The sequence below is a fragment of the Tinamus guttatus genome, unplaced genomic scaffold (assembly GCF_059628265.1).
Source record: "Tinamus guttatus ecotype Peru unplaced genomic scaffold, ASM5962826v1 Tinamus_guttatus_pri_ptg000563l, whole genome shotgun sequence".
NCBI lineage: Eukaryota > Metazoa > Chordata > Aves > Tinamiformes > Tinamidae > Tinamus > Tinamus guttatus.
Genome location: NW_028289097.1, coordinates 2138214 through 2165399, shown reverse-complemented (window position 1 = coordinate 2165399; position 27186 = coordinate 2138214). Strand labels below are relative to the sequence as shown.

The window sequence follows — 27186 nt, the reverse complement described above, 5'->3', positions numbered from 1 at the left end:
CCACCCCAGGGCTCTTTTGGAGCCCCAAAAGGCAGCTCCAAAGCAGTTCAGGGGGCTGGCGGGAGCCCAGAAAGGAGCCTGAGCCCTCAGACCGCAGGATTTTACTGCCCTTTCTAAACCCCAGGCCTGGCCCTTCTCCTGAGCCTGTCCCCAAGCATCAGAACCCCAGCACCGAGTCCCTCTCATTTCCTGAGCTCCCGAACCAGCCCCGGGAGCTGGGATGGGGGCCCAGAAACACAGGAGGGAACCTCCATTCCCGAGTTCCAAAGCAGCCCTGGAGCCCGTGGGGGAGCCCAGAGCTGCAGCCCCCCAGGCTGCCCCTTCACCCCTGTTCTCACCCTAGAGCCCCACAGCCCCGTGTGCGTTGGGGGCGGGAAGGGGGTCGGAGCGGGCCGTGCTCGGGACCCGGCTCGGGGCCCCCTCCGGGCCGGCCGGGTCCAGCCCGCGGCGCGGGGCAGTCCCGGGGCGGGCGGGCGGCCGCTGCGCTCCGGCCCTTCGGCCTTTATTTCCCGGCGGTGGCAGCAGCCGCCCCGCAGCCCCGAGCCCGGCGAGGGCGGCCGCTCCGCACCCCGCCGCTCCCCGCGGCGGCAGCCCCGGCGGGTGGAAGAGCTCCCGGCCCGGCCGCCGCCGCCGCTCACCTGGGCCCGGGCGGCCCGGCCGGAGCGCGGCCACCCCGAAGCCTCCCCACCGCGCACCGCCCCTGCCCGCGACTGAAGGAGGTGGCACCGTCGCGCAGGCGCGGGAAGAGGCCGTCCGGCCCCGCCCCCTCGCGCCCCCGCCCCTCGCGCTCCTGCTGGGCGAGCGGCTCCGCCACGCCCCTTGGCCCGGCCACGCCCTTGACCACGCCCTCGCCCCTTGACCGCGCCCCCGTGGCTCTGGCCACGCCCACAGCGCGCACCAGGTTGCCGCTTCGGTTAATTACCATAGAGAGATGAGAGGAGGAGCGTGAGTACTTTCTCAGCATATCATTAGCATCTCATTACTCATGCAACACAACGAGTGTTTACAGCTCCCGGCGGTTCCAGGCGCTCTAGGGCTCCCCCCAGGCCAACACCAGGGTTGTCCTTTGCTTCCTCCTTCCCCTCTCGCACGTTGTCCTGCCCTCGTCACCCCAGGGCGGGTGTTGTCTGCAGCACCAAGTCGCACCCCCCCGGGTCCCCTTTTCCTCCCCCGATTTGGCCACGCCCCCGGTCACACCCCTCGACCGTGGCCACGCCCTCTAAATGGGCCCCACCCCCTCATCAGTATGTCACCCCCTCCATTGATATTTAGGGTTATCAAACTCATAGTGTCCCAACAGCTCCCCGGTGTCCCCGGCCGCCTCCCACACGTCCCCTCGGTCTCTCCGCTCCCTCCAGGGTCCCGCTGTGTCCCAGGTTGGGCTCTCCCCGGGGTGCCCCTGCTGCCAGCCCTGCTCTGGACTGGGCACATGGGGCAGGAAGCGCTTTGCACCTGCCTTGCCATTGGCTGCGTCCCGATGAGGTCACTGAGCAGTTTGTGCCTTGGCCAATCACCATAGAGAACCACTCTGTCCTGCCCCCCGGCCCCGCCCCCTCGGCGCTGGCTCCACCCCACTGCCACTTGTGTCACGAGCGGGTTGTTCTCATCTGGGTCATGCGCTGGGCGATGGCGGGTCCCGCACAGGAAACAGGTGGCAGATGGGAGTGGGGCTGGAGGGAGACCGAGCTCCTGAGCGCCGGTCTGGGCGTTCCTGCAGGATCCACCATGGCCCAGCCAAATCGCGGTTGGACAAGGGGGCGCAGGGGTGCGACTCGGTGCCGGGGTTCGCTGCTCGCGGGCAGCGGAGGCTGCGGTCATCCGGGTTATCCTCTCGGAGCAGCGTCGCTCCTTGGCCCAGGGCGCCGCTGGCTGCTACGGCGGATGGGGCAAGCGCGATTTACGAGGTCGCTGCAGGGGCCCAGTCCTGCAGGGGACACAAAACCCTGACCCGTGGCCAAGGCCATCATCAGATGGCCCCAAATGACAAGTACCTGGTGGCTGCCCAGCCATGGGGAACAGGATGCTGTTATTGAGATTAAAAGATCACTGGCAAAACAAATAGAAAACAACCAAACAAAGCATATTTGCTTCTTTTATTTAATTTTACATTTCAGGTTGAAAAAAGACCCTGCCGTCTACCTAGCTCCCGCCTAAGCAGTTTGGCCTTGCATCTGGACCAGTTTTCAATGCAAAGCGGTGGCCTCGGCGTGCTGGGGACTTACACACGCCAGCCGGGGGCTCATCACGGACACTCGGTCACCTCCAGGGTGCAGCAGCTATTGACCAGCTCCCACCGCTGCAAAAGGAAGGGCCAGAGCAACCGCCAGGGCTTGGACAAGCCGGCCGCTCCGTTTTGGAGCAGCTCCTCACGGGGACTCGCATCGTTCCTGGCTGAGTTTTAGTCTTTGCACCGAGGTGCTGCATGGCCCAAGGTGGCTCCTCATGGCTCTGTGCTGCAGGCGTCGCTGCCTCATGGTCCCCGTCCCTCTCCCCACCTGCGAGAGGCTCTCAGGTACCTGATAATGGCACCAACGGGTGACCAGGGTGGCGGAGGGAAGCTGTTTTTTCACAAAACAGGCCCAAAAGGTACTTCGGGAGGATGGGGAAACAGTACAGAGGATTGCTACTGCATAAGAGGATGCTATTGCATAAAATTTGTTTCCTTAAAAGAAAACTATTAGTCAAAAAAGGGAGTTCCCCTCCCCATCACTAAAGACATAAGCTTCTATATATAGAAGAGGAAGCAGAGAAGGAACTGCTCACAAGTATCCAAATAAACCAGGTTGAAAACATACCCTGCTTTGTGCTTACAGCCAGAGGGGCCCTCTCCAAGCCAGAGCTTCAGACCTCTCATTTCACCAACTCCTCTGATAAACCAGACCCTGCTCAGGGGACCACCCAGCTCCGGCTCTCCCCTTGTTGAAAACGCCCTGCTAACTATAAAACTTGAATGATGTTTTATGATGCTTCTACCTCTTGGCAGTGTCCAGGCTGGATTTTCAAACTCTTAGGAAGCCCAAGCAGAGTCTAACAGATTTGGTGACCATGTTGCAAGCCACCACATACGGTGCATCCTCCCAGAGCACCCAGGAGCCTCGGGATTCACTCCACTTCTCGAATCCCAGCAGTTACCTTGCGGACACCCCACACCAGAGGACCCTACAGCACCCAGCAACCCGGCCCCAAACACTGCTCCCAGCAGCTTCAGGGGGACACTGTAGACATGTCCATCCTCCGTCACCTTTACGTGACCACGAGCCCCCGGCAGGCAGAGCACCCGGGGACAAGACCCCGTTGGGAGAGACTTTGCGGGGACTGCAGCCTGCTGCCTAATAAAGCAGAGCAGAAGGCTCAGGCTTTAACTCGTGTCCCGACAGGGACTCGTGTTTATTTATTGTCACACTATGGGCAGCCCTACAATAGCTTCCCCCGGCCCATCCGCAAAGGCGGTGGCACGCAGGTCCATCAGGAGTTTGGCTCTCTTGGGTGGGATTTCTTTCCTCCAGCTAGTGCAAGCTTTCAGGTATCATCCATCCACCGCCACCTAAAATAGCTTTGGAGGCTCTCGCTGGAGAGAAACCTCTGCTCCGGCTGTAAAAGCAGAAAAACATCACACCCACACATCTCCCTTTGCAGATGCCAATGTTTGCGGATCGTACAGCACCACGTCCAAGCCCAGCTGGGGTATCCATGGGGGATTTTGGCTGCAGCCACAGGGCAGAAGAGGGAGGCTCATGGTGGAAACGTCAGGTTTACCCCCAACCTCAGCTCCCTGCTTTATGCTGCAGGTTCTCCTTTCCCTGTTGCCACCAGACACTCATTTCCCCCCTGGAAAATTCAACCTAATTTTGCCCACTTCTGCTTGAAGTTTCCCATGAGGACAGGAAAAGTCTGGGAGCACCAGAAATGGAAATAAATGAAAACCCAAGGTGGGAAGAGATGAGGTTTGCAAGCCCTGGGGTTCAGATTAAAGCAAACGCTTTATTAAGCAGGCCCAACTTCAACACCTTCGTAGCACTTCATCCCAGCTGCTATAAATCACAGCGCTCAATTAAACCCAATCAATAATTATCACCCTCCACCAGCCTCCCACTGATTCCCCTTCCAAGGCAGAAACGTGCTGAGGACATTAAGGACAGAGGATCCCTCAGGATGACTGAGCAATGGCTGCTTTTATGAGGGCAGCAGAGAGGCTGGGCATGAGGGGGAGGTCCTGACCAGCACCATCCAAGTGAGATTTTTCTGTTGTAACCGCTAAGTTTGCCAAAGTTTTGGCACATCTGGGGCCAGACAGCCCTTTGCCACCAGCTCCCTCCGGCCGCCATCTTGGGAGAGGCGACAGTTGGCGCCATGTTGAGCGCGGCGGGGGAATGGAGGCGCCATGTTCAGCGCCATGTTGAGAGTGGGGGGGAAGGGAAGCGGCAGAGCGGAGCGCCATGTTGAGCGCGGCGCGGAAGGGAGCCGGCGGCAGGGAGGCGGCATCTTGAGTGCGGCAGGGAAGGGAGGCGCCATCTTGAGCGCGGCGGGGGAAGGGAGGCGGCGGCAGGGAGGCGCCATCTTGAGCGCGGCGGGGGAAGGGAGGCGGCGGCAGGGAGGCGCCATCTTGAGCGCGGCGGGGGAAGGGAGGCGGCGGCAGGGAGGCGCCATCTTGAGCGCGGCGCTGGTGCCCATGGCAGCGGGAACAGGCCTCCCTTCGAGCACGTTTTCACTGAGGCCCCTCTCGATTCTTCTCTTGTACCCGCCCCGGGAGAGGTTACCGCAATTAGGGGTGCTTGTGTCAGGGCTTCGCCTTTGCTCCAACCCCTTCCCAGGCCAACCAATCTCCCAGGCCCACAGCCCGTAGCAAAATCATCCAAATTCAAAGATTCCTCCAAGCCCCTCTCCCTTGCTACTCCCCTTCACTGCTGTCACGTGGAAGGAAATAAGTCGGATGTCTCCCAGGAGCTGGGGCTCCCTCCGCAGATTTTCCGCCAGCCTCTCACCCACTTCCCCTTGCGGCTGCTGAACGGGCGCGCGGAGGCCCCGTGCCCGCCGCAGACGGCGGCGCCGCTTCACGCGTTCACCTTGGCGCCTCCTCCAGCAGGGCCTGGAGCGGCTTCCTCAGCGCCGCGCGGCTCTGCGCCAGGGCAGCCACGAGGCGGCTCCGCTGGGCGGCCGGGACCTGGCGGCGGAGGAGCCGCTGCTCAGCGCCCAGCCGCCCTTGCACCCCCGGGATGCCTTCCAGGGAGCCCGTCCAACACCCTGCGCCCAGCTCACAGGAGCAGGGCAGCAGACCCCCAAGTGGGCCAAAATCCAGCCCTTGGTCTTAGCTACTGGTGACACTCACGTGGCTTTGGTACAAGGTGAGCACGGCCGTCACCAGCTTGGCGTAATTCAGCGACGCGGCGAAGTCCGGCGCCTGCCGGCACAGCGCGAGCACCAGGAGCTCGAGGAGCTCGGGGGGCAGCGCCTCCTGGAAGAGAGGTGGGAGCGGGAGGAGAGCGTGCCCGGAGCGCGGCCGGGCCCGTGGGGCCGGTGCTGCCCTCACCTGCCTCGCCAGCACCGCCTGCACCACCGGCAGCAGCCGCTCCGACAAGGGCATCTCCAGGACCTGGCTGCAACGGACAGGGAAGAAGGGTGGGATGCGGCGCTGCCTCCCCGAGCGGGTGCATCCGAGGCGGCGTGTTCTGCTCCCAGGGCCTCTTACCTCAACACCAGCCTCACGTACTCGGGCTCCAGGCACTCCTCCACCAGCTCACACACCAGCTTGGTCTGCTCAGACGCTGCAAGGGCAAAGCAGAGCAGCAGGGCCTCCGGCAGCTGCCAAATCCAAAGGGATTTGCCCATCCCCTCACCCAGGGTGAGGTGGCCCATAAATCAGAGCCCTTCTAACAACTTGGGAGAATTCCCTTTCCTTTGCCCACCTGCAAGGGTTTAGTTACCATCATTAAGCCATCCCCGTCAGAGGGAGATGCTGCCCTTGGAGGACTCAGGGCGACTCTTCTCATACAGAGCCACCCCTGGGGCAGTTTTAGCCCTCAAATGAGCAACTGTCAGGAAGCCCCAGGACTATGGAGGGATGGCAGCTTCCAGGACAAACAACATGGAAAGCCAACCATGCTTCCCATCCCTGCTCATCTCAGATAACTGTAAACCCATGTCCTACATCCAGGGGGGGACTCCTAACATGCAAGTGTTCATCTTCTCAGCTTCAACAGGCCCTCTCGTTTTAGGTGATGAGCACCCCTAGAGAAAGGGCAGAGCCTCCCCTTCTGCTGGACGGAGCCCCCGGCCCCTCGAGGTGTCCCCAGAGGGGCCGCGTGTCCCCGGGAGCGGCAGGAAGGATCCTGACCTGCCGCGGGCTCCCGCAGGATCGGAGCCACCAGCGCGCGGCAGAACGGCCGCGCGTACTTGGAGCAGAAGGAAGCCAGGGCGGCCATGAGGTGGCGGGAGGGCGGCTGGGCGAGCGCCAGGACCTAGGGAGAGGAAGAGAAGCAGGAGATGAGGACGTGCGCGAAGGAGTCGCCGCGCGAAACCCGCGCCGGGGCACTCACCCGCGCGAGGAAGAGCTGCTCGGCCAGGACGGCCGCGCTGGCGTGGCTGAGATCAGGGCTGAGCGCCAGCAGCCAGGAGCAGAAACGCACCAGGAGCCGCTCGGGGCAGCTGGAGAGCTGCAGGAAGGCGCAGAGCGCCCGGAGCTGGCGGGACAGGGCGGTGAGGACACGCGGCAGCGCCCGGCGGTGGCCGCAGGGGTGCCGAGGCTCACCTGGCCGGGAGAGCAGCCGTGGAGGACGCGCAACTCCGGCAGGACGCTCGGCTCCGCGGGCTGCGGGGAAACGCGCCCAGTGGGTAACAGATCTCCCCCAAACCAACCAAAGCACAGCCAGGCTGTGTCCTCCTTCCTGCCCCAGCCTGGGCCACCCCCAGCGCTGTCACCGCTGCCGCCCGTCACACAGTGACACTCAGCGAGCCCAGGCTGTCCTGGGATGTCCCTCCTGTCCTTCCCAAGGCCCTGGGAAGGACCAACTTAGACCACCCGCTGCAGGGGAAAGGTGGAAGCAAACTCTTACGTGCGGCTCCATCTGCAGCAGCCTTTTCAACCTTGGCCCATGCAGCTGGGGAAAAAAAAAATAGATTTTAAAGGAGATTTTAAAAGCACTTTCTCCAGCACTCGGGATGGAGGACGAAAGCAAATCACTCTGGCAGGACACTGCGAGCTCGATTCACTTCCCCGATTTCCAGGAAAAGGATGGTAGGAGGCCAATTAAAAGGTTGGTTAGCGACATCTCTGCTTTGCAGAGCAATTTCTCATCTCACGTGGCTGTACGGTGCCAAGCACCGGTCTTGTATCTCCTACTTCCAAAAGGGAAGGTGAGTAAATAATAATAATAATAAAGAGGCTGGACAAGGTCAGAAACCCAAGTGGTCCGAGAGCCGCCCAGTACCTGGGTAAAGGGCTGGATCTCGGCTGCCAGCTCTGCCTGCGAGCTCTGCCCGGCCCCGCGCGGCTCCACGGCCGCATCCTGCTGGGAGCCGCACGGAGCGGAGCCGGCCGGGCTCGGAGCGCCTCCATCCTCCGGCATCTCCCCAGGCTCCTCTGGCGCTCCAGGGAGGTTCAGCCCCAGTCCAGCCTCCTCCAGCAGCATCCTCTTCCCTTGCCGCTCTTCCTCGGGCTCCGGACTCTCTTCCAACGCTTTCTTGCGCTTCCCGCCTTGAAGCCCGTCGCCGGTCGCGTCGTGGCTGCCGACGCGCCAGGGCAGCCCCCCTCGGCCCTGCGCGGGGCTCCGGGCATCGCCCGCGAGTTGGCGGCGCAGGCGGCCGAGCTGCTGCTGCCCCGCGGCCGAGAGGAGCGCGGGCCGCGGCGCCGGCACCGGCGGCAGCAGCTCCGCCAGCGCCCGCACCCACGGGTCGGCCGCGGGGTGCGCGGCCAGGGCCCGGCGCAGGCGGCAGAGGCAGCCGCGCGGCACCGCCGCCTGCGCCACGTGCAGCAGGGAGAGGAGGTTGCGCTGGCACACGGCGGGGAGCAGCAGCAGCAGCGGTTTGCTGTGGAAAGGGGGGAAAAAAAGGGGAGAAAAGGCGTTGGAGCAGAGCCCAGCGAGGCGCCGAGTCCCTGCGTGTCCGTGTGCTCTGTGGGATCGCGTCCGACGGGCTGGAATAGCCCAAAACCCTTCTGCAGAGGTGATCTGCAAGGCTAAGTCAGCTTGGACTTTATGATGGATTTCTCCGTGGAAAGAGCACTCCAGCCTTGGACCAGGCTGCCGGGGAGGCGGAGGAGGCCCCGTCCCTGGCAACGTCGGTCAATGCGCAGAGGAGGTGCAGGGGGACGGGGTGTAATGGGGGGTGTGGAGGGGCCTAGGGCCGACTCGGTCTCCAAGGGCTTTTCCAACCATAATGATTCTATCGCTCAGCTCCTGCCAGGATCCCGGCTTCCCACATGGACCATTGCACCAGAGGGAAGAGAAGGCACGTTGTGGAAGGGGACGCCCAGCACCAACCCGCCCTGGGACACCGCGCCGGGAAGCTCCCGGTGCCCAACTCACACAACCAGCGTCTTCTCCGGCCCTTCCAGCGTGGGCTCCTCGGAGCAAAGGGCTTCCGTGAAAGCCTGCCAGGAAAACGCCGGTGCCTCGGCGAGCCGGCCGCGCTGCAGCACTCGGAGAGCGGCCAGAGCGCCGGCCGAGCCGGAGGCGAGCGCGTGGAGCAGGAGCTGGGACGGCTGGTCGAGCCGCTTCAGCCAGGGCTGCTCCATGGGGAAGGAGGAATCCAGGAGAGGCCGAGCCGGGACGCGAGGAGGAGGATGGGGCAGCTGGGACACGCGCGATCCACAGGCGCTCGCACTGTCCTGGGTGCACGTGGTCAGTTTGTCACCCGAGGATGCAGCAGCGACACCGGGGTGAGGGTTGTACCTGCGCCAAGGAGGGGGCACCCCCGCGCCCTCTACAAAGAGATCAAAAATTGAGAGCAAAACAAGAAAACACCCCAAAATACCAACAAAACACCCCAAAATGCCGCCTCACACGGCTTCCCCGTGGCCAACGCGGGGCTCCCCCGCTGCAGCGGGTCCGCGGGCACCGGGGCCTTCCCGCGCCGCTTCCTGCCCCGCCGCGCCGTTCCCGCGCCGCGCATGCAAATCGCTCTATGCAAATGAGGCCGTATGCTAATTTACGTGCGTCATGCGACCCGCCCCTTAAAGGAACCTCTTCCCCTCTCCCGCGGCCGCTCGCGGAAGGAGAGAGTCCCACACAGCAGCGTGACGCAAAGCTCGTTTTATTTCATCATTTCCACTCTAGGCTTAAAAAAAAAAGCGGTTTAAAACTGTACAGCACAGCTGCCCCCCCAGCACAGCTGCACATGCATTAAAAACAGCCCCCCTTGTCCCAGCACCCTGCAGGCCCCAGCACGACACCCCTCCAGAGCGAAGGGGACACGGTGGCCCCCTTGCAAAGGGGCCACTGCAGCCTCCTCGGCTGCCGGGGGGACACGGTCGGTCCCCCCGGTGGCAGGAGGGGACCTAGTCAGAGTCGCTGAGGTCCATGAAGAGTCGATATGTGGATTCCCGGGTCTCGGCATCCATGAGGGCCCACGTGAGAGCCCACTCGAGGGCACAGAGCTCCTCATCCTCCTCCTCCTCGTCCGAGCTCTCCAGCAGGAACGGGTCAAACTCCTGCAACGCAGGACAAGGCTGAGCCCCGGCGGGACAGACGGATCCAGATCCCGGGGAGCTGCCGCTTACCGGGACCCTCCACTGCTGTCGCCGCCGCCGGCGCCGCCGAGAGCTCCAGCCAGCTGGGAGCTCGTGGAGGTAGATGCAGTCCGACTTGAATGGGCAGCGCCCGCGGTTCCGCACAAAAAACTTGCACCGGATTTTCCTAGGAAGCGTGGAAGCACTATTAGAAGCTGGTGAGCTGAGAAAAAAGCACGGACATCGCCGAGACGTGACGCCGGTGCTCACCCCGTCCGCGCCTTGAAGGTCTCGATCAGCTTCTCCTTCTCATCTGCCTCCGTGACCCAATATTTGTGCGGGATGTAGTAGCTAGATGTGACACGGCACTCCGGGCAGGCCCTGGGAAAAGGCAGCGCATGCAAAGGGGGTGTTTCCAAGGAGTGCCCAAAGCAGGAGAACAAACCCCACAGCCTCAGCGGCCTCTTCCCACAGCCGGACACAACAGGGCGAGATGCTCAGGAGCATCCCGGTCCCCATGCAAGGAGGACCTGGGGAAGGGGACCAAGGCTCACTTGATGATGGAGGCCTCGAAGTCCCGGCTGCGGCGCCACTGGCGGATGCAGCCCAGGCAGAACGCGTGGCCGCAGTTGGGCAGGATGCCGAAGAGCCGCTCCTCGGGCAGCGCCTTCTCGTAGACGCGCTCCATGCAGATGCCGCAGGCGACGGCCGCGCTCCGCGCCCTGCGCTCCGTGTCGCTGGCCTGCGAGCGCAGCCGCAGCGCTTGGGTCCGGCGCGGCCGCGCTCCGGGCCCCTCCGTGTCCCCGGCACCCACCTCCACGCGCCGGGCTCCCGGTGTCGCCTCCGCCTCTCTGGTGCCGGAAGGAGCCGGGCGCATTCCCGGCACCCCGGCTGCGGAGCCTGAGGGCAGATGAGCATCCCAGCCCATCACCACGGCGCACAGGGATCCCTGCTCCAAGGAGGCGCCGGGAGCACCTTGGAGATGCAGCAGGGAGCAAGGACGGACCCGTGCATGGGATGCAGCCCCTCAGGATACCCAGCACGTACTTGGTGCATCCCGAGCAGGAAGCAGCTCTCCAGCGGCGGCCCCGCGGCTGGGGGAAGGATCGGGCGCCGGGACGTTGCTCTCCTTGTGCTGCTCCTCCTCCTCCTCCTCTTCCTCCCCGGCCCACGCGCTCGGCAGCCTGAAGGTCACCCGCGTGGCGGCCGGGCGGCCGTGGGGCGGCCAGGGGGACTCCGCGCCGCGGCGCTCGGCGGGCTCGGGCTCCCCGCCCGCGGGCTCCTCCCGGACGTGCCGGTAGCTGCGGGAGGGCGGGATGCAGCGGGCGGCGCGAGGCGGCTCCGCGGCCCGGCCCGGTCCCCGCGCCACGCGGCCTCACCCGCAGCGCTCCCCGTAGCTGCACAGGCCGCTCTGGAAGTAGCGGCAGATCCGTCCCGACTTCCCGTCGTGCGCGAAGCGGCAGCGCTGGCCCCAGCGGCAGGAGCCGCGGGCGAAATTCCTGCGGGGCCGCAGAAACACCCGTGGGCGGCGGGAGCGGCACCCCCGACCCCCCCCCAAAAAACACAGGGCCCCCCTCCCCGCTCCCCCCCGCGCCCCGTGGGGCCGGGGCTGCGTTTCGGGCCCCCCCCGCTCCCACCTGCACGGGGGCCCGGGGCGGCCCCCCCGCTCCATGGCGCAGGCGGCGCAGGCGCTGGGGCCGCGCGCCCCCCCGGGGCCCTTTATGGCCCTGCAGGGAGGGGGCGGCGGGGCCCTCCCAGGTACCCGCGCCCGCCCCGCCGTTAACCCGTTAACCCCTTCCCCGCCGGCCCCGTGCGCCGGGGGGGGGGGGCGAAAGGACCTAAAAGCGGCTTCTACCCCCCCCCCCCCGCCTCCCTCCGCCCGCCCTTAGCAGCGTTACCCGGGGGGGGCCCGTGTTGCAGCCCCCGCGGCGCAAAGGGAAGGGCCCGGGTCCCTCTGCACGGGGGGACCTGGGGGAGAAACGGCCCACGGGGCGCCCAGCGGGCAGCGAAGCAAACGCAGGGAGGGAAAGCGATAAAAAAAAAAACCCAGGGTTTTCCATTGCTTCCTGCAGGGAAAGGTTCCGGGTGAAACGCAACCCCAGCGCTGGGGGATTTACCCTTCCGCCATCCCATGCCCAGAGCCCGTCCGTGCGCGAGCCGGGGGACACGGGGGCCACCGCTCCGTCCCCAGGCAGGAGCCGGGACAAAGGTCCGGGCAGGGCACGCGGCTCCGAGGCCGAGCGCTCCGAGCAGCTCTCGCTGCCCCACGGCAAACGCAGGGCGAAAACCCGCGGGGCAAAACCCCGCCAAGAAAGGCCAGGAGAGCGCTGGAAAGATCCTTAAATATTTAGTTCAGGTTTATTTAAAGTCAAGTCAGTCTGTGGACGCTATTTATATTATTAAAAACACTTGGAGGTTTGTACTTCTAGCAAAAATATACATTTCAGGTTGAGGCTTGTTACACTGTCGAGAGGAGGGAAGAGCAAAATGTTCCTCAGGCGACGGCCGCACGAGTCCCGCAGCCCGGCCACGAGGGCCACAAGTCCCGCGCGCGGTGGGAGAGGATTCCAAAGTGCTTCAGCGCCGCCGACAGCCCCGAGGCCGGACAAGGGGCTGCTCGGGACAGGGAAACCGAGGCCCGGAGCGGGGCCGGAGCAGCCGCGCGCGGGCCCGGGGGCTGCGGAGGGCCCTTCCCCCCGGCGCTTTAGAGGATTTATTGCACCGGGGGGGCGTCCGCTGCCCTGACGAGCGGGAGAAATAAAGATCAGGATGAGAGAGGCGCGAGGCCGCGGGGTCGGGCCGCGCTGTGATAAGGCTGCTCGGGACACGGCGCCGGGGCCAGGGCCTCGGCCCGGCTCCCCCAGGAGAAGGCACCACCAGCGCCGGGATCCTGCACGTTTCCGGGATCCCGCAGGTCTCCAGGAGGTCTCTGGGATCCCGCAGGTCTCCAGGAGGTCTCCGGGATCCTGCAGGTCTCTGGGATCCTGCAGGTCTCCAGGAGGTCTCCCGGATCCCACAAGTCTCCAGGATCCCGCAGGTGTCCAGGAGGTCTCCAGGAGGTCTCCCGGATCCCACAAGTCTCCAGGATCCCGCAGGTCTCCAGGAGGTCTCCAGGAGGTCTCTGGGATCCCGCAGGTCTCCGGGATCCCGCAGGTCTCCAGCAGCCGCCCCCCGGCTGCACCGGCCCACGGGCTGTAGAGGACAAGGCGAAGGCCACGCGGGGAGCTGGGGACATGGGGGCTCTCCGGGTGCCCCGGGGCTCCTGCTCTGCCCAGGAGCTCGAGGCGGCTCTGCCGGCACGTGCCAGCCTGGAAAGCCATGGGGTGGCCCCCGGCCACCAGGTGCTGGGCGGCAGGGGACGCGCTGCAGGGTCCCGCAGTCCCCAGCGCGGGCGGCAGAACCGCAGGCCGTGCGGAGCTCAGGCCTTGGGGCAGCCTCGCGTCTGCTCGGAACGGCCCGGAGCGGAGCCAAACGGGCTCCCCTGTCCCTCCTCCGTCCCTGTCAGCGGGAGGCGCCAAGGGCAGCGGGGCCGACGGCCACCCAGTGCTGAGGGCCCCGCACGTCGCCTGCGGACGCCGGGAGCACCCGGCCCTTGCTGGAGATACGAACGCGAGCAGGGCTGCAGCCGAGGGTGTCTTCTGCTAAAACAGCTGTACCCGGCTCCAAACACTCTCCCCCTTCCCTCTGGAAAAGAGGGGAATTTCCTTTCCTTACGCTGTCCTAGACTTCACGGCTCAGGGCTGTGACTTCAGAGTGCAATGCAAAGAGGAAATAAAGACCCGCTCCAAGGGCTGCTGCTGGCCCTGCCGGGTGACGGGTCCCCCCCTGCCCACAGCGTCCCAGCTCCGGGAGCCCCACATCCACGGCACGTAATCCAGCCGGCTGCTCCGGAGGCAGCGGGAAGCAGGGCCGCAGGAACGGAACCAGGAGCCCCTGGGTTGCCTTTGGGAATTCGTTAGTTTGTGTTAACGAAGCCCTGGCCTCCCGGCTGCAGAACCTGCGGGCGTCTTGCCCTATGTACCGCGTGTCAGCAACGTGTAGAGACAAGTTTCCAGCAGAAGAAACGGAAGACCTGGGCACCTGGGGAGGGTTTTCTTTGTTTTTGTCCAAAGAGTCTTGCTGGGAATCCATGGCTTCGATCTCTCATAAATAAGCGGCCCTTAGTACATGTCCTTGTAGATCTCCTGCAGCAGCGGGTGCAGAGACGTCTCTGCCTCCGTCTTCTTGATCTTCTGCATGAGCTGCGCGTGCTCGGTCACCAGCTGCCGCAGGTCGGCCATCTTCTGCAGCAGCTTGGGGAAGAGGTACTGCGCGTCCGGGTGGTTGCTCTGCAGGTGGAACTCCAGCGCCCGCAGGATGTTGTCCTGGATCTCCTCCACCTGCTTCACGTTCGTCAGGCCGGGGCGGTCTGCGGGAGGGGGACACAAGGGAGCCGGGGGGTGGCACCGTCTTCCCAAGCACGTGAGCACGCGCTGCGCCCGGGAAAACGGGGACAGGGATGTAACCGCCCGCCAGCGCTCCCAGCTGGTCAACGTTGATCCTTGGAGACACCCTCCCACCCCAGGCCAGCACAGCCCCAGCTCCCCCCAGGGAAGGAAGGACTTTTCCTGCTGCTCAAGCCCTGCAAGGGCCACTCACCTCCACACAGGATGATGGCGGCCACGAACAGCGACAAGTCACTGTCGTCCAGCTCCAGCGCGTTGAACTTCACGGCAAACTCGAACTTGGGCTCCATGATCTCGTTGAAGGGCTTGCGCAGGCTGCGCAGGAACTCGCGCGTCACGAACGCGTTGCCGTCGGCCACCAGCAGCCCGTCCTTGTTCATGATGGAGGCCAGCATGGCAAAGATGGCCTCGTGCACCCCGTACTTGAGCAGAGTCACTTGGTCGTTCAGGTAAAGGCCCACGAAGCTGGGGATGCTCTTGGCGAACTCGGTGAGCTCCCGCACCGTCTCCACCGAGGTGCACTGGCAGCGGTAGAAGACGTGGACCCCGATCTCCTTGTAGGGGGGGATCTCGTCCACCAGCTGTTTCCAGACCAGGCCCTTTTCCGCCCGCCACAGGGTGTCCATGTCGTGGATCACGAAAGGCTGCTTGAAAGAGAAGCAAGCGGTTAGGAACCAGCGGGGAGACTCGAGCCACCGGCTCGCTCCAGGACACTCGCATTCCTGTGACTGTCCCTGGGGTACCTCGGCTGCCCGCTCCCCACGGGGCTCCCGGGACCCAAGCAATCTGCACCCCCCACAACAGCGGAATTCAGCAGGGAAATGGGAATTTTCCCGGCACGGGACAGGGCTTATACGGCCCTTCTGGCTGCAGCTGGTAACTGGTGCATGCGACATAGCCAGAGCAGGACAGAGACGTTGAGCATCGCCCAGAGAATCGCCCCCGTGTCGGCCGCGGCCGGCCCTGCCTGCGCTGGGGAGGGAACTTACTGGGGTGCTGCTGGTCTTCCCGGTCAAGATAGCTCTCGCCTTCTTTTTGGTCATGTTGAAGTTTTTCAGGTAGGCGTTGCAGATGTGCTTGGAGAAAGCCTTGAGGTCGGCCACGTGCGGGTTCTGGCAGCTGATGTCACTGGCCGTCAGCCCCGCCACCAGCTTCCTCTTCTCCGCTTCCGGCATGCGGCCAAAGCGGATCGCTGCGCGGGACGGGCACAAGGTCAGGGGGACCGGGAAGGGCCCCGGGGACAGCTCCAGGGTGCCACAGACCTGGGTCTGCTGCGGAACAGCCGGAGCTGCCGTGTCCAACACCCCTCCTGGGCTCCTCCAGCACTGACACCGTTACAGAGCAGCCACTACTGCTGCGCTCAGCACGCCAGGCTCACACTAAAGCTCTCCTTACCGCTCACGGGGGTCCTCTCACAAGCCCTGCTCCTCAGATAAACATCCTGGCTAGGCCAGGAACAAGGTGGTTGTATAAGCACAAAGTTTAAAAATTGCAAGACAGAAGAGCAATCTAGGTGTCTAACTCCTGCTGAAGCCACGGGCCCAGATCCAGCCTGCAAGGCAGGAAGCAGCGGCAAAAAACACCCGGCTGCAGAGCCAGCGTGTGGGACACGTCCATGCGGGAGAGCAGGCCCCGCTGCATGGGAGAAAGGGCTGAAGAGTCAACGCCTCCCGTGCTGGGCTGGGAGGAACAGGGCTCTCCAGCAAGAAGACGACCAGGAGACAACGTGAGCTGCACTCAGCGGCCCCCGTGTGAGTAGGGGGTAGGTGACACGTGGTGACACTCACCGTTATGCGACATGCCCAGCGAGAGGCACTTCTGGAAGCGGCAATACTGGCATTTGTTGCGGTTCTTCTTCTGAATCTTGCAGCTCCGCTCACACTTATCGTACTTGAGCTTCATGCGGATCGTGCGGCGGAAGAAGCCCTGCCGGGAGCCGGGCGCAGCGCGGGGAGACAAGGGAAGAGCAGCGTTAGCAGCCGTGGGTCGGGATCGCACCGCCCCATTCCCTGTGGGAGCCTCGTGGAGGTTCAGTCGGGAGAGGAGAGTGGTGGGGGGCAGGACCCCTCCGTCCTCCCGCTCAGGTGGTGCGAGGAAGAGGATGAGCAGGAGGAATCGCAGCCCCTGCATGGGGCGTCGGAGACCCGTGTGTGTTATACTGCTCGCATCCAGCAGGGAGGGATGGAGGAACAAGCTGCAGGCAGGAAGCCTTTCCCGGCCTGCAGGAATGCCTGGCAGGAGCGGGGCCGGCTAACGCGCTCCTGCCGGCATCTGCCGTGCGGGAAAGAATTCCCGAGGCAGCAGCTGTCCCGGGGGAAAGCCCACGGCCCGCTGCTCATCCGCAGCGCGGAACGGCCAGAAGAGCAAGGCCGGGATCCGCGTGGGGATACGAGGACCTGCCTGCAGGCAGAGCGTGCCCCGCCGGGCCGGGCCGTGCCCGCGCTCGGTGCCTACCTACCTTGCAGCCCTCGCAGGCGTGCACGCCGTAGTGGAAGCCCGAGGCCCGGTCTCCGCACACCCTGCACTCCACGCTCAGCGCGCCCGCCGCCTCCTCGCAGCCCGGCTGCAGCTGCTCCGACAGGGAGGGAGAGGAGCTCTGCGACAGCTCTGCGGACGCGGACACAGAGAGGTCCCTGCGGGCAGCAGCCACGGGCACGGCGCGGCCGGGACCCCTCCGGGAAGGGCAGCGCCGTCCCCGGCACCGCCGGCTCCTCGGATCAGGCCCTGGCTACAGGCTGAGGCCGCGCACGGAGCCAGGAGCTCCGAGCAGCTACACAGTCCTCACACTGATGCCATTTCCTCCCTTTGGCATTCCTGTTTTGGCAGTGAAACCCAACCAGCTAATTTGATAATCCCTGCTTGGCAAAGCCGTGGCACGGAGCTGCCGAGCTGCCTCACCAGGGCTCTGCAGAAGGCTCTTGAGCAGCAACAAACTCCCTCTCCCAGTGCCTGCAATCTGCCTGCACCCAACGCCCAGCGCAGGGGAGCGCTCCGGGCAGCCCGGGCACAGAACAGCACCCGTCCGGCCTTTCCACCTCCATCTCCCAGCCCTTTTCCTGCCACCTTCTCACTGCAGAAGCTTCCGCCGCTGCCCCCACGGCACCTCGGGCCCCGGCTCGGGGCCACCCACCTGTGTAGCTGCTCGAGGGCAGCGAGCTGTCCCGTCCTCCGCTTGGCTCCGAGGCGCCGCTCGCCGCCGTCACTGCCTCTTCCTCTTCCTCCTCCTCTTCCCTGACCTCAGGTACTTCCTCCTGTAGTTGTTCCATAGCTGATCACCCCTCCGTGCCAACACTGCAATCCCTGTCATAGCTCTGGCATCATCCGCGTCTAGCCGAGATGGACCCTACCAGGCTGTTCCCACTAGCCTGCGGGGAAGACAAAACACACGGTGGGGTCAGCTTTAAATCCGCAGGGAAAAGCCCAGACGGGGAAGAGGGCAGGGCCGCGCACGACCCGTCCTGGCTCTAGGACGGCTCAATCTGCCCCTGGGACGGCTCAACCTGCCCCCATCCCCACCAGTGTTTCTGTTCACCGCGTTGTGAGCGGCGCCGGGCCCTGCCTTGGGCACAACGCGGCGCTGCTCCCGGGCGCAACGGGCCGCACGCTCCAGCCCGGGTCCTAATCCCGCGTTTCCTGTGGGAGGACCGGCCCCGGCCGCTCGCCTTGCGCTTCCTCTCCTTGTTTGCATTAGTCCAGCCCAAACGGGCTGCAAAGAGCCCAGGCCGCGCCGTGAGCGCCGTGGATGCGTCGCCCGCACCACGAGCGGGGCCGAGGACAGGAGCGACGAGCGCCTGGACACCGACAGGCGCTGCCGGGAAGGGCAGGGTGGGATCAAGCGCCATCCCTTCCCTTGCTCAACCCCGGCACCCGGCGCCGGGCATGGACCTGCACGTTGCTGGCACTGAACGTTGTCCTGCTGCTGGTGCCCAAGCTCCCGCTGGAGCGGGGGGCTGCCTGCACGTTCCAGGGCGCTTTGCGGTGACTCCCGGGATTCATCTCCCCTCTCCCAGCAGATCCCCATTCCCCGCGTTTGGGACACGGGCCGCAGGCAGCTCCTCTGGATTCCCGGAGCGGGCAGAGCCGGGTGCCGGTTCCTGCAGGGCCGAGCGGGCAGGAGCCAACACGGGGACAAACCTGGGCCGCGTCCCAGGTGCCGCCGCACCGGGGCCCGGCTCGCACGGGCGCTTTGCTGCTCCCTTCCACACCAAAAAGTCCCATTTGCAGAACAGCCCCTGGGCAGCCCTTGTGCAAGGAGCCGGGAAAAGCACGTTCGAGGCAAATGGAAAATGTAACCGCTCCGTTTTTCTTCATGGCAGGCGCCAGCTCCAGCAAGCGCCGCGCGCTCCCCTCCGGTGCCTCCTCCGGAGACTGAGGGCCCATTGACGGGCTGTGTTATCCTTGGCCTCCTCGCGCACAGGACGCGCTGCAGTAACGAGCTGGGGCCTTCCTTCAAAGGCTGCGCGGAAGGGAACGCGCACGCATCCGGAAAACGCTACTGGGGAAAGGTTGTGGCAGGAGAAACCTCTGTGCTGGAAAATACACCCGGCACCACCTTATCCAGCTGCTTCTTTGCTCTCCTTCACCTCCAGCATCAAGGGGCCTCCGCCACTTGTTTGAAGGCCGTGCGGAGGCCCCGCAGCGCGTGGCCGCTGCGGGAATACCAGGGAGGAACAGGGATCCACATCCCAGCCTCCAGGAGCGGCTGGAGGGCCGCAGAGATAAAAAGCCCCCAATTTCTTGGTTTAATGTCATTGCGGGGGCTGGCCCAGGGGGAGCCCGCAGCTCTCTGCACCCCTGCCTTTTCCTGAGCCGCTCCTCCTGTTTTCCAGGGGTGTTGGGAAAGGGGCCGATGAGAAGGGATTAGTTCCGAGGGAGCCTTTGGCGGTGGAAAGGCGGGATGGGGCGGGCGGCCCCGGGCGCAGGGTCCTGCTTCCGCACCAGGGGCAACGCTCAGGGAATCCAGTTCAGTGTAAGGAACAAGTCAGCGCCGAGTGGATTCAAACACGTGAAAAGGGCTCGTTTGGTTTCTTTTAGCACGGGATTCATGTGGCACGTGGAAAAGGGAAGCACTTGGGAGCCTGAGCAGCTGCCCGGTCCAGAGAATCCTTCCCCCTCGGAGCATCTCTGTGTCCAGCTCCAGAGCGGGCAGAGCAATAAGGACTCCACGTCCTTCCGGGGCCACAAGCGCTCCGGGCCGGAGGAGGAGGAGAGATTCCCGCCCGGCGCCCCCGGTCCCTTCCTCTCCGCAGCTGTCACCGCACAGCGATGGACAGAGAGCACGGAAACAAGGACGGCGGCCGCGAATTCCTCCGGAGCAGCCCGAAGCAGTCAGGAAAATCCACTTCCTTCCTCTTCCCACAGGATGGGACCAAGCCGGAGGGCAGGCACCCCGTGACTGCCTCTGTCCTTGCCTCAATCCCTGTTCAAAGGAGCTTCCACAACTCTGGATGCGACACCAGGCCCCCACGCAACCATCGGAGGGTCGTTTTATCGGCTAAAATCAGAGGGCTGAAACAGGGGCAGGGACACGGCACAACGGGGGAAGGAGAAAAGCAGGAAAAAAGGGAACACGGATGAAGGAGGAGGACGAGCGGAGCACACGGAGCGCCAGCGAGCTGGGGCTTGCACCAAAACTGAAGTCAGAGAAACCTTCAGGTCCGAGGGGGACCCGCTGGCACGGCCGGCGAGATCGCTCCGGAGCCGAGCAAGCTCCAAGGCTCATCCCGGCGCAGGAATGTCGCCCACCACGGAGCAAAGCCCTTCCCGGCCTGCAGATCCCGCAGGGAAGTTCGGGGGCAGCAGGAGCCATCGAGGGAGCCGGCGGGGAGGCACCGCGGTGCGACGGGGCACGGGTTTCCCGCGGGGATCAACACGCCGCACGCGGAGCAAAGCGTCCCGAGACAGGGACGTGCCTTTCGGCACGGACACCGGGGCGCTGGCAGCCACACGCTAGGAAATAAAAGCAAGGAAGTGCTCGGAATTAGAAGGTCCTCATCTTTAAAACAGGTGTAGGTTTGCTGGTGCTGAGCCAGGCAAGAAGCAATTTCAGCGTGCTCGCTGGGCGGCCAAGACTCCTCCGGCTCCCTCCACCTATTTGTTTCTAACAGATTTATAGGGATGGGAGTTGGAAGCAGCTCCCAGCCAAGTCCCCATCACACTTCTGAGCATCACAACACAAGTTTCCTCCTTGGGAAATGCAGATTTCCAAGCAAAATGCCCAAAGCTCCCCAGGGATGCGACTCGCCGAGCTGCGTCCCTCGAAGCTCTGGTTCCCTGGTCGCTGCAGCAGGAATCACGAGGAATCCTGTTTACCGGGAGCACTTCGCCGCTAATTGTGTCCAGATGAATAAAAAGGCGTTGGCCAAATTTGAGGTCAAGAAAAGCGATTCCTTCTGGGGGGAGGGAGAGGAGAACTCACCCGTCTGCACATCGGCGCCTTCCGTGACCTGCGGCACACACGGAATGCACAAAACCCCATCCATAGAAAAAAAGTGGAATCTCATCTTGTTACCCCCTGTTTGCAGATGTCCCTTGGGTCACGTCACTCTTGGCAGTATCTGTTGATCAAGTACCTGTCTCAATTTCCCCTCCTACACGTCAGCTACTACTAATAAAACACCAAAGAAGAGCTAAGCAGATGCTGCAATACAGGAAAGGTAACTCAGTGCAAAACACAGGATAGGCAAGTGCTGAAGACGCGTTTGGGTTTGTTCTTGACACCGGCATCGACGCTCGGGGCCCGTTTCTCCCCTCAAAGGACCTGTTGAGCCATCGCATGGTGACCCCTCCAAGCCAGCCCACGCCTGGGGCTTCGTTACCCAGATTCCTCCGCATCGTGGAGCCGCTTGAATTAAAACCAGGCAGAGACCCCCGAGAGGCTGCGGGTACCTCGTCTGCTCGCCCGGTTTAGCCACGGTAGAAGCTTAGCTGCTTGCAGGTGCCTATTCCTAACGGGGACGCGGGGTAAACCCTGCGTGGCAGTGAAGCGGGAGGAGCCCAGGCCCTTCCCGAGGGCCGCTCGGAATCCCCGGAATCCCACACACCGCCGGGGCTTCCTCTGCTGCAAACCCGGCGCGCGATTCCCGGTGCTCCCGGCTCGCCGGGGCTGCGGAGGCTCCGCTCGGCCACGGGGCACTCGCGTCCCTCGGCCTTCCCGCCGACACCGCTCCCGGGCAGGCTAAACCCTGCATTTTTATTTATTTATTTATTTTAAACAAAGGATGAGCCCCAGAGCAGGGTGCTGCCTGGGTGATTATCATGTTGCTGCTAATTACTCAGAACCGTGTGATGGGGAGGCACGGGAGATTCCTCCGCTTGCCCTGAGCGGTCAGGCTTGCCAGAATGAATCACACTCCAGCATATGTTTTAGCTCACCCACTTCCTGGACGCAGAGAGGGGAAAAGAAGTTTAAAAGTTACGAAACTTCATTAGGATTCAACTTCAACGGGATTCTTCTCCTTTTGCGCCACAACGGATGTTCCGGAGGCTCCGAACAAGCCCTTGAGGTGCTGCGAGCGCGGAGCAGGTGAAGGCCTCAACGCGACCGTCCCTCCACGCCTCCCCTTTGGGCACGGGGCTCCGTGGCCTCCTCAGCCCCTACGGAGCCGGGCTCTTCATCCCGCACCCGGGCGGCAGCCCCACGTTATCCGGATTCCTGCTCACGACCTCCAGTGACTCCTGACAATCCCCCTGCCTCCATTTCCTCTTTTATCCGGAAAAAAAACACAGGTTTTACGCCGCATCCTTCCTGATCCTCTCCTCGCCGCACGAGCCCGCAGAGCCGTCCCATTTCGGGAACGCAGAGGAAGCATCGGCGCCCGACGCGCTCGTCCACCCCGCGCTCCCGATCGCGACGCCGGCGCGCTCGCCCGGGCTCGTCCCGCTGCGCGTTCCCGCGCGCCGCGTTCCCGGGATTTCTTTCTGCAAACAACGGGGCCGGTCCCACCCGGGAGCTGCTGACCGATATCTGCGCTCTGCTGCCAGCTCGGGGCAGCTCCCAGCGGCGGGGCAGGAGCCGAGGGTGTTTCTGACTCACTGGAACGGGGACCCAGGCCAAGAAACACGCTGGCACCAGGCAGGTGACACCGCCAGGACGCCTTGGTGTTGGCAACTGGACAGCAGCGCTGCCATTCGAGAAGATCATTAATCCCAGCAGCGAGACGGGGCCGCGCGCGCGCCGGGCCAGGGCACGCGGAGGGGCAGCCTGACCAGTCTCATGACGTTCGGAGGAACATTCCCTGCCGTCCGCGTGGCGCTGCCGGCGGCTCCCCCGGCCGCACAGCGGGTCACGGAGCTGCTTGGGGCCGGGCGGGCAGCGTCCCCGCGACGCGCAGGCCTCCCCGCGTTCCCGCTTCCCGCCGGACCGCACGCGGCGCAGCGGGAGCCGGGCGGCCTCTCGCCGCCTCCGAAGCTCCGGAGCCCGCGGGAGGCCCCGCTTCCCGCCCGAGCGGCGCCACGGGAGAGGCTGGAGCGGCGCAGGACCCGCTCCGGGGGCTCCCGTCCCGCTCGTGTCCCCAGACCCCACCACAGGGCTGTACATGGGTGCTGCAGGCGCCGGCAGGGCCGGGCAGCCCTCCCTGCTGCTCCTCCAGCCCTGCTTTTTGCTTCCCTGCTCCGTGTCTGGAAATGCTGGAGAAGCCTCTGGAACCGGCAGCCCTTCTTTGACGGTGCCGAAGGGAGGGCAGGTGGGTGGCTCCGAGGACAGGGAAACCTGCTTTAACCCGCTGCTCCCGGAGGCTCCCGGAGCTGCGTTATCCCGAGGCGCTTGTTTTGGACAGACCCCTTGTCCTCCCGGACTTGAGGAAGCCACGTGGAAGGATCTGGTTTCGGGAGCATCAGTAATTATAGAACAGGCCTGACCGAGGGAGGAGCGCGCGGAAGAGCGGGAGCATCGGCCGGCGGGGAGCAGCGAGGGCCACGGCCCTGCCGCACACACCACGACGCGTCTCAGGCCCTCCCACGTCCCGGTGTCACCGAGCGTCACACAGTGTCACCAACCACAGGGGAAGGCAAAAGTTGGAAATGGGAGACAGGAATCCTGGCTGTTCCAGAAGAGCTGGATGGAAACACGTTTCCTAGGACCAACCTTGCCAGTCTATCACCAGGGCAGCGCGTCCGCGTCCAGCTCCAAGGCGCAAGCGCGAGCCCGGAGCCGCTCTCTGCGAGCAACGAGCCAGCAGGACAGCAGGACTTCTTGCAACGCTCCCGGTTCTGCAAAACCTGGGTAACGTCCTCCCCGTCGCAGCACCCGCGTTTTAGACCCCAAAGAAGCCTACGAGCCTGCAAGTTTTCCCAGGCGCTCTCGGACTTCGAAGAGCACGACTATTTCTGCAGCCCCTAAGGAACGCCGTGGACGCTGCACATCCAGCTCTGATCCCAGGACACGGCTCACACGGAGGGATTACGCCCAGGCACAAGTCCGGATGATTCAGCAGGGCCTGGGAACGCACTGGAACTGCTGGAGCAAATCCCCGCGTTCACTCCAGCTCCACCTCAACCACAGAGCCCAGCAGAGCAAACCCACGGCTGCATCCGGCTCCTTATAGGAGACTCACGGGAGCATTAAAATAACTCTGTTACCCAAACAAGTTCCACATCCTCTTAGGGAACTGGAGAACGATGTTTCCTTACTATGTTTGGCCACGTGCATACAGGAAAAGCTGACTGGAAGAGCCGTTTCCCCATGATTTCAACGGGGATACAAACAGTGACTCTCTTGGCATGATCCTGCCAGCGAGAGAATCTCAGGGAGCTCCTGACCGCTTGGATTCCTGCCTCTGGAATCCAAAATACCCGGGCAAAGCACTGGCACCGCTCACAACCCCCTCACGTGTCCGGGCCTACAGAAAGAGAAGCAGAGGTGCAAAGGAGTCGGTGACACGATGAAGGTCCAGCAGCTCCAGTGAAATCCATACGGTCAACTTAAAAGGGAAAATTGGACCTGGGCATTTTCAGAAATATTCCAGATTTGCATTAAGATGAAATCGAGACTCCTATTGGAAAAAAAAATCTATATATCTGAAAAAGCGGGCAGAATAAGGATTTGAACTTAGGTTTCCAACACTGAGGTGACCACAGGGATCACTGGTTATTTTGGATGTGCCTCACCTGACCCTCTGGGACCTGACAGTTTTTCCCGGTGGGAACCTCAGCACCTCCAGCTCTTTTCAGAATAAAGGTTGTCTTAACAGGCCACCAAACAACAGTCCCTCTCAGCTCCAGCAGGAAGCTGCACGTGCCCTTTTAACCCACCGCGGCCGCTTCCGTCTCCATCCCGCATCTCCACGGTGGGGCCCAACCTGCACGTTGTCGTTTTCGCTGTGTAGAATTCCAGGGTTTCTCTCCAAACCAGGGACACCATGGACCCCGCGCCTCCGAGCGGGACGGCTGCAGGGGCACCCCGGGCACCGCCGCACACGCTGCAGGAAGCGCCCCAATATGTACCTGCATTTCGGAGCCCTCCAGAGAGCCAGGTTGGAAAATCTGACCCAAATGACCTCAGACTATTCAAGAAGCATCAAGATCTGAAAGGAGAGAGGGTTTTCCAGATACTATCATTACAGCTGGGAAGTTAAGAGCGTTTGAAAAAGTTATACTGACACTATGCTGTGTCGTGAAACATTCTGCTCTGCATCCCTCCTACAATTGAGCAGGACTCCACCAAATGACATCTAAAAATCATTTATTTTGGGGAAGAGGCATTTTGCAATCCCCTTGACCAAAAGGCTTCACGAGGGCTCCATTCTACCCCGAATGCTGCTTTAACAAAGCTTGCAAAGCACTCTGCTAATGCAAGTGCATTTCATGCTATAGAATAGAAAAAAAGAATTCTTCTACAGGAAAATCCTGCTAATACTCACTATGAAAGCTGCTTTTGCTTGTTCCTCAGAGCTGGAGAGGACACCACAACTATAACCAGTAGCACGTGCCTGAACGATGATGCTGTTTGAAGAGCAGGTTGCTCTGCAGCCCCTGCAAGGAGCCAGCTTGGCACATCTGTGGCCACCAGCCACTGCAGCTGCTCCTGTTACGGAGCAGGGGCACCAGGAGAAACCACTCACTAAAGAAACCCCTCGAGAACTTCCTAGGAACGGAGCAGGGCAGGGATGCTGGCAGCAGTCGACCTTGCAGCCCTGCAGCATCGCTGCACTCGACCGAAACGGCACACGAGGCCCCGCTGCACAAGGGAAGCCAAGAAGCAGTTGTCATGTTTGTCCCTCTAAGAGCACCTGTGGGTTTTCAGTCCGTAATTCAAGATGGACTTGATGATACGTCCTCCAAAACACAAGACGTGCTGCACAACATTGATCTGCCAGCAGGCAACACGCTAGAGAAAAGGGGACAACAGATCAGCCTTCATAGAATCATAGAATCATAGAATGCTTAGGGTTGGAAGGGACCTCTAGAGATCATCCAGTCCAACCCCTGCATACGCAGGGACACCTAGAGCACGTGGCACAGGGCTGCGTCCAAGCGGGTTTGAAGATCTCCAGAGAAGGAGACTCCACAACCTCTCTGGGCAGCCTGTTCCAGTGCTCTGGCACCCTCACTGTTAAGAAATTTTTCCTTAAGTTCCTATGGAATTTTTGGTGCTTCAGTTTCCGGCCATTTCCTCTAGTCCTATCAGTGGCCACCACTGAAAAGAGACCATCCCCGTCCTCTGCACTCCCTCCCTTGAGGTACTTCTAGACACTGCTCAGGTCCCCTCTCAGCCTTCTCTTCTCCAGCTGAACAGGCCCAGCTCCCTCAGCCTCTCCTCATAGGGCAGATGTTCCAGGCCCCTGATCATCCTTGTGGCCCTGCGCTGGACTCTCTCCAGCAGCTCCACATCCCTCTTGTCCTGTGGAGCCCAGAACTGGACACAATACTCCAGATGCGGCCTCACCAGGGCTGAGTAGAGGATCAGCACGGGGGCTCACGACAAATCCCTTTCATTGCGCGGATCCTTGGAAGTTCTTGTCTCCAGTGCCAGCGACAGCAGAACGGCTGCACAAACTCGAGATTCCCCTTGTATACAGCAAACCACATCGCTGCTTGGCCAAGTATCTCAGACATTGCAGCAAAGGAAAATCAACCCTCTACCCGCAGCAACAGCTACACGAAGCATTAGGGTGCAGTACGACTGTCAGTGATGAATTTGAAGCATCACCCCCGAGGTTTATCGGAGGACAACGTGCTCTGAGCATATTTATCACGTCCTCCAAAACCCCGGTGCAGCTCTGTAACAACCTGGGTGGTTTTTATTGTGTTAGGCAGTTACATAATGGTAGATGATTCAGATATCGCTATCAGATCGTGTGCGCAGATCATTAGACAATTATTTACCTAAGCACGGTTCGTTATCTCAGCCGCCCTCCCCAGGCTGGAAGAAGAAGCGATTTCAGTTGTAAACTCACAGCGAAATAATCACAATTTTGGTATACTTCTAAAGGTCTGCACGGAGAAACGACGAGACTGTGATACTCAGAGCATATCCCTAAGCAGCACTGCAAAGACTATATTTAGAAGCTGAACAAAAACAAGGGATCAAATTTAATTCAGGAAATTTAAGAAAGTCTAAGTGTGCGCACAGGAGTGAAACTTGCTTTCCCCGCCCCAAATGTTTAAAAACATAAGCAGGGGAGTGTTTGCGAGTCGGCATGCACGCGGAGGGGAAGGGTTACCTCTCTGGAGCAGCTGTGCCCATCTGCCCGCTGGTAAAAGCCACCGTTTCGTCACCATGTCAGCACGGAGAGCTGCAAACCGAGGCAATCTGCAAGAGAACACGGCATGAATTCCCACTGCGGTGCTGAGGGCCAGATATTTATGCTGCTGGAGACCTGGGACGGATCCAGCTCCAGCTCTGAAATTTAAACACAAGCTCCCTCCACCGCGTGCCCAAACCATTGGTCGGGGCGGCTCCCCACACGCAATCCCGGACGCGTCCGGGAGCCTTTCCCAGTTGGCACAAACCGGGAGTCACTTCCAGGCATCCCAGAGGGGATGTCTGCACCCCCGATCCGCCTCTAAGCTGCAGATCCTCGTTACATTCCCTTTATATCAGCAGCATTTACAGGCTGACTGCGCTGGACTTCACAACAA

At 62.5% G+C, this 27186-nt stretch overlaps 3 protein-coding genes across 4 annotated transcripts; all 3 read right to left on the bottom strand.

The window, feature by feature from the left end:
* Positions 1-634: 634 nt before the first annotated feature.
* On the bottom strand, positions 635-8728 carry FANCE (FA complementation group E). Its single transcript, XM_088534499.1, has 11 exons — positions 8520-8728; positions 7425-8022; positions 7050-7094; positions 6746-6805; positions 6534-6677; positions 6332-6455; positions 5687-5762; positions 5528-5594; positions 5327-5452; positions 5064-5161; positions 635-875 (listed from the first exon to the last, which is right to left on the bottom strand). Exons 1-11 carry the CDS (start codon positions 8726-8728, stop codon positions 635-637), a joined length of 1788 nt encoding a protein of 595 aa, XP_088390625.1.
* A 734-nt stretch (positions 8729-9462) lies between these two features.
* On the bottom strand, positions 9463-11430 carry LOC104579055 (uncharacterized). Its single transcript, XM_088534498.1, has 8 exons — positions 11299-11430; positions 11041-11160; positions 10709-10962; positions 10476-10561; positions 10216-10403; positions 9932-10042; positions 9713-9848; positions 9463-9643 (listed from the first exon to the last, which is right to left on the bottom strand). Exons 1-8 carry the CDS (start codon positions 11331-11333, stop codon positions 9491-9493), a joined length of 1083 nt encoding a protein of 360 aa, XP_088390624.1. The 5' UTR covers positions 11334-11430; the 3' UTR covers positions 9463-9490.
* Positions 11431-13739: 2309 nt separating this feature from the next.
* On the bottom strand, positions 13740-26976 carry PPARD (peroxisome proliferator activated receptor delta). 2 transcript variants are annotated; one of them, XM_088534529.1, is made up of 7 exons: positions 26769-26976; positions 17237-17471; positions 16565-16713; positions 15894-16032; positions 15096-15298; positions 14300-14753; positions 13740-14069 (listed from the first exon to the last, which is right to left on the bottom strand). In XM_088534529.1, exons 2-7 carry the CDS (start codon positions 17370-17372, stop codon positions 13822-13824), a joined length of 1329 nt encoding a protein of 442 aa, XP_088390655.1. In that variant the 5' UTR covers positions 17373-17471; positions 26769-26976; the 3' UTR covers positions 13740-13821. The 2 variants fall into 2 exon arrangements, with proteins under 2 accessions (XP_088390655.1, XP_088390656.1); XM_088534530.1 differs by having other exon boundaries at positions 14300-14750.
* Positions 26977-27186: the final 210 nt, after the last annotated feature.